This window comes from Carya illinoinensis, chromosome 7 (assembly GCF_018687715.1).
Source record: "Carya illinoinensis cultivar Pawnee chromosome 7, C.illinoinensisPawnee_v1, whole genome shotgun sequence".
In the NCBI taxonomy this organism is placed as follows: Eukaryota; Viridiplantae; Streptophyta; class Magnoliopsida; order Fagales; family Juglandaceae; genus Carya; species Carya illinoinensis.
The window spans coordinates 37,336,403-37,344,748 of NC_056758.1; the positions used below are offsets into that span (position 1 = coordinate 37,336,403).

Genomic DNA, 8,346 nt, shown 5'->3' on the forward strand with positions numbered 1-8,346 from the left:
AATATGTAAATTAGCATAAATTAGTTTTTTTAAATATTTTTATACATCCTTAATTATTAAAAAAAAATTAAAAAAATATATAAATTCACTAATAATCATTTTATTAATCATTACAAAAATAAAAAAATAAAAATATGTGAGTGGGCACATTTAATAGTCATAGTATCATTTTCTTTCAATAATTATTACCGGAAAATTATATTTTTATTTTATAAAGATATTATATCAATTCAAATTAGTAAAATCAAACTATTCATATCTTGTGATATTTTATAGAGATATCTTGCGATAAAGTAAAAGCAACATGTCATTCATTGTTTATCAGATCATCTACACGTTTAGGAATGCTTACTAGTTTTCTTAATGTTTACTCACGGGTTAGATCTTAGTTCGAGGTAAGTTTGCTATTTGTTATTGCTCGCTTATTTGATAAGAAATAGGATTTTAGGGTTAAACTTATCAAGTTTGCTAAATTTAACGCAAATTCCAATTGATCCGCTGGTTTAGTAACAATTTTTGAGTCAATTTGTGTTATCTGTGAGTTGACTCATTCGTTTAATATACAATTAATTTTCATACTACGTTGCTTGATTTGGTATTTTTAGAGCACTACTATTAGCTTAAAGCCTTAATCATATAATAATATTAAGTAAAATTCAGCTAATCAAATAATGAAAACCTTTGTATGGGATTATGCACAGTAATCTAATTTTATTTGGTTATAAGTTACAGTTAGACGATAATGATATAACTAAATTAAAAAATGTGTGTATGATTATTATTGAATATTATTAGATTATCATTTGTTTTTGGATCGAGCGAAGTTGTCTTTAATTTGGATAGTGATAAGCTTATTACTTTATCACTACCAATTTACTACTTACAAAGAAAAAAAAAAAAAAAAAAGTAAATGAGTAGTAGGATGGTTATAACTCTATTATTTTCCATGTAGTAATAGACTTACTATCTTATCACTACTTATTTACTACTTCTAACATATTAGTCTATTAGACATTATTTATTTTTTTATCATTTTATTTTAATTATTTTTTTAACATATTTAGCCATTAAGAAAAAATTTAGAAAATATATAATTTTACTAATAGTCATTTTCTTAATTATTAAATAAAATTAAAAATTAAAAAAATATATAAAATGAGTAATAAATAGGTAAAAAAATACTAATAATCAAATCATTTTCCTTATTTTCCCTTTAATTTACTTTGGAGAGCGGATTTGAATGGAGCCTCTTATATGTCGTACCGTATCTTCATGTTTGTCGATGTTGGTGGGCAATAATTGTTGTTTACGTTGATTTCAACTAGGTCTTTGTTAGCACGCGTGGGCAGCCGTACGTGCGTACATGGTCTTCCATCGGCGGCGAACAGGACTTGTGCTGTCAATATCCTCGTTATTCTCGAAATTGACTATTAATGCTAATCCGTTATTTTTATTGTCATGTGACATAACTTTGTGTTTTCCTTGCAATATCCAATTCGTGATGGAATTTGTTAAAAGAGAAATACTTACCGTTCAGTGTGTAATTTTTTTGTGTAATTTTTTTAAAAAAGAAATAGATAAATTGAAAATTTTATTTTTTAATACTAACCACAACCTTTTTTGAAAAAGATTATGCAGAGACTGTATATTTCATGATTGTATTTATAATTACCATGCTAAAATAAGCGGGAGAAGAAACGACAAATTCTACTCCTAAAGAAAGTGACGCACATTTGATATTGGGAAGCACTGTGAGTTGCTGATCTTGGACGGAATTTTCCATCTGTGGTGCAACGTTTTTGGACTCCGGAGGCCTGTCATTAAACTTGGATGTTTATTGTTGAATCGGAGGTATCTTTAGACTAGGAAAAAAATCATGAAAAGTGGTTGTAAGTGGATTTTGAACATCATCGTGTGGCCATAATCTTCCAGTGTATCTGTCACTATCCGATAATTACTTTCACGGATTGGACTGAAAGAAGAGTCGCTTACATTTCAGACTTTTCTTCCGGTTCGTCATTTTATAAATGGAAAATTCTTTTTATCATTCTCACACTTCACACACCACACTTATTTTAATTTTTTTTATTATTTTTTTTATAATAAATATATAGTGTGTAGATGATAAATATAATAATTTAATTAGTTTAATAAGAATAAAATGAAATAAAAAATAAAAAAAATAAAAAATATTATTTTAATATATAAAGTGTGTGGTGTGGGATGATGTGTAGCATTTCCCTTTATAAATAAGTTGTCCCACTTGGTCGATGACTAGTTGGACGATTCTTGATCTATAAGTTTGTATATATGATTGGTTTGGACGTGTCAAGTCACTGTTTCCGATCCTCCTAAAGTCCAAATAGGTGGGTATGTTGAATGCTGGGCTCAAATGACTGGGGAAATCGTGGGCATAAACATGATCGATGCAGAAACCATGCCTGTAGTTAGTGCTTGGTTCAAAGATTTTCTTGAGGTTCCTGTTATCAAGGAATGCATGCCACCTCTAGACAAATTGCTAGAGCACAACAAGGGCTTTCACAAATTTTTGACTTCTGCATCGACTTGAAGTCTTTCTATATTTGAGCACAAATATTCTTAGATATTACTTATCATATGCAATAATGTGTAATCTTGATCTCAGTATCATATGCATGTAAACGAGTTACAAAATTTGATGAATAAAATTTGCAAAATTACTTGGAAATAGTTTGATGCAGAGACCACGCCTGTACTCAGTGCTTGGTTTAAAGATTTTCTCGAGGTTCCTGTTATCAAGGAATGCATGCCACCTCAAGATAAATTGCTAGAGCACATCAAGGGCTTTCACAAATTTTGACTGCTGCATCGACTTGAAATCTTTCTATCTCAGAGCACTCTTATATATTACTTATCTAAAAATGTCTGAGCACAAGCTTTACAGGTCAGTCCCTGCATATGGCATCTGAATGATTGTCGGTAGATTGCATGCAACAATGTGCAATCTTGATCTCAGTATCACGCATGCATAAGTGGCAAAACTTGTGAATAAGATTTGTAAAATTACTTAGCAAATAATATCTTGTAACAACAAATGCAAGGCTGCAATACAACAAAATGACCACAGGCAACATATAAAACTAATAGTTAAAAATGTATTTCTGTTGATTGCCAGATTCTCCCTGTAGAAAAAGTGCCCAGGTGGCATCTGTCTTCCAAAATCTACACAAGTTTGTTGCACATATAACCAGGGCACTCTAAATGACCTTCAGCATCAAACATTTACTTCATCTAGACAATAAAGAACAAATCTCAGCAAATAGAGGGACCTCGCATGTTATTCATAAGCCGTTATGCTTTCCTCTTCCAGTGAATCTTCAGCTGTATGTCTTTTCCGCATCAAGTCTTCCTTCCTTGTATCTTCGATCCCAAAAGAGAAAAGCTTTTCGGTCCAGAAACAGTCCCAACTAGTCTTATTGTATTAATTCTGGTCAAACAAAGAGCCAAGCCGTTATTAGCGGCTGGGATATTGCTGCTTCAAAGGAAGGCAAGGCAGGCTGAACTACAAGAGCATCTGGCAACTATCACTAAAAGCGGAAGCCAAAGTCAAAAGGTAAGTTACTCAACTCACTACAACAGCTCCACCAACTGAGCTAGCATGTAATGTTGCCGGGAGGCCTGAAGTCTGGCCCAAATCTGTTCCCTCAAACTGAGCTAGCATGTAATGTTGACTATTAATGCTAATCCGTTATTTTTATTGTCATGTGACATAACTTTGTGTTTTCCTTGCAATATCCAATTCGTGATGGAATTTGTTAAAAGAGAAATACTTACCGTTCAGTGTGTAATTTTTTTGTGTAATTTTTTTAAAAAAGAAATAGATAAATTGAAAATTTTATTTTTTAATACTAACCACAACCTTTTTTGAAAAAGATTATGCAGAGACTGTATATTTCATGATTGTATTTATAATTACCATGCTAAAATAAGCGGGAGAAGAAACGACAAATTCTACTCCTAAAGAAAGTGACGCACATTTGATATTGGGAAGCACTGTGAGTTGCTGATCTTGGACGGAATTTTCCATCTGTGGTGCAACGTTTTTGGACTCCGGAGGCCTGTCATTAAACTTGGATGTTTATTGTTGAATCGGAGGTATCTTTAGACTAGGAAAAAAATCATGAAAAGTGGTTGTAAGTGGATTTTGAACATCATCGTGTGGCCATAATCTTCCAGTGTATCTGTCACTATCCGATAATTACTTTCACGGATTGGACTGAAAGAAGAGTCGCTTACATTTCAGACTTTTCTTCCGGTTCGTCATTTTATAAATGGAAAATTCTTTTTATCATTCTCACACTTCACACACCACACTTATTTTAATTTTTTTTATTATTTTTTTTATAATAAATATATAGTGTGTAGATGATAAATATAATAATTTAATTAGTTTAATAAGAATAAAATGAAATAAAAAATAAAAAAAATAAAAAATATTATTTTAATATATAAAGTGTGTGGTGTGGGATGATGTGTAGCATTTCCCTTTATAAATAAGTTGTCCCACTTGGTCGATGACTAGTTGGACGATTCTTGATCTATAAGTTTGTATATATGATTGGTTTGGACGTGTCAAGTCACTGTTTCCGATCCTCCTAAAGTCCAAATAGGTGGGTATGTTGAATGCTGGGCTCAAATGACTGGGGAAATCGTGGGCATAAACATGATCGATGCAGAAACCATGCCTGTAGTTAGTGCTTGGTTCAAAGATTTTCTTGAGGTTCCTGTTATCAAGGAATGCATGCCACCTCTAGACAAATTGCTAGAGCACAACAAGGGCTTTCACAAATTTTTGACTTCTGCATCGACTTGAAGTCTTTCTATATTTGAGCACAAATATTCTTAGATATTACTTATCATATGCAATAATGTGTAATCTTGATCTCAGTATCATATGCATGTAAACGAGTTACAAAATTTGATGAATAAAATTTGCAAAATTACTTGGAAATAGTTTGATGCAGAGACCACGCCTGTACTCAGTGCTTGGTTTAAAGATTTTCTCGAGGTTCCTGTTATCAAGGAATGCATGCCACCTCAAGATAAATTGCTAGAGCACATCAAGGGCTTTCACAAATTTTGACTGCTGCATCGACTTGAAATCTTTCTATCTCAGAGCACTCTTATATATTACTTATCTAAAAATGTCTGAGCACAAGCTTTACAGGTCAGTCCCTGCATATGGCATCTGAATGATTGTCGGTAGATTGCATGCAACAATGTGCAATCTTGATCTCAGTATCACGCATGCATAAGTGGCAAAACTTGTGAATAAGATTTGTAAAATTACTTAGCAAATAATATCTTGTAACAACAAATGCAAGGCTGCAATACAACAAAATGACCACAGGCAACATATAAAACTAATAGTTAAAAATGTATTTCTGTTGATTGCCAGATTCTCCCTGTAGAAAAAGTGCCCAGGTGGCATCTGTCTTCCAAAATCTACACAAGTTTGTTGCACATATAACCAGGGCACTCTAAATGACCTTCAGCATCAAACATTTACTTCATCTAGACAATAAAGAACAAATCTCAGCAAATAGAGGGACCTCGCATGTTATTCATAAGCCGTTATGCTTTCCTCTTCCAGTGAATCTTCAGCTGTATGTCTTTTCCGCATCAAGTCTTCCTTCCTTGTATCTTCGATCCCAAAAGAGAAAAGCTTTTCGGTCCAGAAACAGTCCCAACTAGTCTTATTGTATTAATTCTGGTCAAACAAAGAGCCAAGCCGTTATTAGCGGCTGGGATATTGCTGCTTCAAAGGAAGGCAAGGCAGGCTGAACTACAAGAGCATCTGGCAACTATCACTAAAAGCGGAAGCCAAAGTCAAAAGGTAAGTTACTCAACTCACTACAACAGCTCCACCAACTGAGCTAGCATGTAATGTTGCCGGGAGGCCTGAAGTCTGGCCCAAATCTGTTCCCTCAAAAAGAAGAAACTACATCCCGCATCTTTCCAAGAAGCCTTTAGGACTTGATCCATAAAAAGGATTTTACTTACACATTTAATGCTTGAACAAGGGCAGAAGTCTCATCATCTATCTCAATTTTGTCCTTTTCCATCATTTTAAGGATGTCAGAAGCTGGTCTCCTAGCACAAAGGTGCATTCTGAGCAATGATTTATAAGAAGGTAAACTCGCAAGACCAAAACGATGGATAAGCCTAATGAACCAATTGGCATCTTCAAGATTTCCATGCTCCTCAAAATGATCTACCATGGCCATTAGAATATCGTGTGACGGCCTCCAATCACAATGCTTCAACATGGCAAACCCTTTCTTCATGGCCTTAATGGCTTTTTCCATGTTTTGGCTTTTCACCCGTCCCTCTGTGAGTATCTCCCATGTCTTATAATTTGGACGTCCGCCTCTCTCCAATGTGCGGAGATGTAATGACTCAGCTTTGTCTATCATTCCACTCCGTACATAAGCACCTAGAAGGATATTGGAGACTCTAATGTCATAACTCTGGCAACTAGATTCCCATTCCACAAAAATTCTTTCGGCCTCTACAAGATCGCCTAGCTTTACCATACATGATAGTACACACATATAATTGGCGCATGTGATTCTCCCACCTACTGCTTTACTACCTTCCCACAACCTCATAACTCCCTCCTTATTGTTCAAAGAGGCATATTGTGTAACAAGGAAGAAATAACCAAGGCGGTTACATGTAGATAGCTTATTTTCAGCATTCTTGAGGACCAAAATAGCTTTGTCAAAAAGCCCTGCTTTTATGTACACATTAGCTAAAGTAGAAAGGGTGCTCCATCCTACTTGTACGGTCTTATCATTCGCTATTTCTTTGTAAACCATTTCCGCCGAAGAGACCCCCGATACCTCACCACACGCAACCATCCAAAGGTTGTAGGACAGAACATTTCGAGGTATATTGTTCCACTTCATTTGCTGAATCACAAGGGACACTTTCTTTCCTTGAGATGTGGCCATATACAATTTCATCATTTCATTGAAAGCATGAGGGCTCACAATGAGCCCCAATTCATTCAGCTTCACCATTAGAAGCTCTGCTTTTTCAGTGTCCCTCTCTTTGACATAACACTGAAGAAGAGGGAGACAGGAAGCTTTCCGTGAAGCAGTTTCAGTTAAACGTGTAAAATAGTCTTCAGCCTCTCTTAGACCATGCACTTTGATGATTAAATCCACTTTTACAGCATGATCGGCCGGTGACATTCGGAAACTGTTCTGTGTTTCTATCCATGTCAAGATCTGTAGTATCAAACAAACACCATCTATATTATGCCAAGAACTACCTATTGAAAACAATAACCATCATCATTATTAGTGACTTCATCACCAACTATACTTGGAATTGAAACATTATGGAATTAATTTTGAAACAAAAACCAAATCAATTCATTTTTTTCATTGACTGATAACATATAACCAAGACGTGTAAGGGCAGAACTGATTAAAATAAGGACAACAAAAAAGTTTAAGAAGTCAGTGTTAAGAGGAAGCTGGGACCTGAAGGGCGTCGTGATAGCGCTTATATTTCAGGAGTTCTCTGGTAATGCGTCGAAGTTCCGAGAGCGAGAGCTTATGGCCCTGGTCCAAATGGTTTTGAAGCAAGGAGGTGGCGTTCCCTCTGGGGAATTTCAGTTTCAAAATATCGCTCCTAAGGTCGTCCTTGCCGCTGGCACATCGTGCAAGCGGCGACGAGCGGGAGCATATCGCTCTCCACTGAATTGTTGCTCCCAATTGATGTTTGATGCTGCGTCCAATACAGTCTTTCAGAACTGAAAAGCTATTTCAGAGAGAGAGATAAAGAGAGATACGAACTGGTTGGTCTTACCGTTTAAGACTGGCGAAGAGCGAGCGGTCCGCCATAGAAAGCCAGCTATTTCAGACTTTTCACCGGTGCTCTTCCTTCCCGTCAGTTTTCGTGGAGTACGCTGTACACAGTATAGTCGAGCCTGGCACGGGATCTGGACCTTCCGCTTGTGTGGGTCTGAAGAATTTGACGGTCAGGATCTCTTCAACGAAATAAATTAGTCCAGAACATTAGGTGAAATAGAAGGGTTTATTTTGTGAAAAATTGTTATACACATATTTACATATTAGTATATGTATCAATTTATTATAATTGGTTATAAAATAAATTTTATTAAAATAATATTAATTTAATTTTTAAATATAAAAAAATTAATATTAATATATAAATTAATACATAACTTTATTTATATATAACAAAATTCTTATTTTGTAAATTATCCTAATATAAAAAGACAGGAAAATAGCACCGTTGCTTCAGTACGCAACCGTTACATAAAGGAAAATA

At 34.9% G+C, this 8,346-nt stretch overlaps 1 protein-coding gene across 1 annotated transcript; it reads right to left on the reverse strand.

Moving 5' to 3' along the window:
- Positions 1–5,293: 5,293 nt before the first annotated feature.
- On the reverse strand, positions 5,294–8,018 carry LOC122317143 (pentatricopeptide repeat-containing protein At5g27460). Its single transcript, XM_043134079.1, has 3 exons — positions 7,861–8,018; positions 7,533–7,779; positions 5,294–7,274 (listed from the first exon to the last, which is right to left on the reverse strand). Exons 1-3 carry the CDS (start codon positions 7,893–7,895, stop codon positions 6,039–6,041), a joined length of 1,518 nt encoding a protein of 505 aa, XP_042990013.1. The 5' UTR covers positions 7,896–8,018; the 3' UTR covers positions 5,294–6,038.
- Between the last annotated feature and the right edge of the window lie 328 nt (positions 8,019–8,346).

Coding starts and splice junctions, on each gene's coding strand:
- LOC122317143 (XM_043134079.1), bottom strand. CDS start 7,895: ATGGCGGACCGCTCGCTCTTCGCCAGTCTTAAACG. Junction 7,780..7,860: donor CTCTTCGCCAGTCTTAAACG/GTAAGACCAACC, acceptor TATTGGACGCAG/CATCAAACATCAATTGGGAG. Junction 7,275..7,532: donor GCTATCACGACGCCCTTCAG/GTCCCAGCTTCC, acceptor TTGATACTACAG/ATCTTGACATGGATAGAAAC.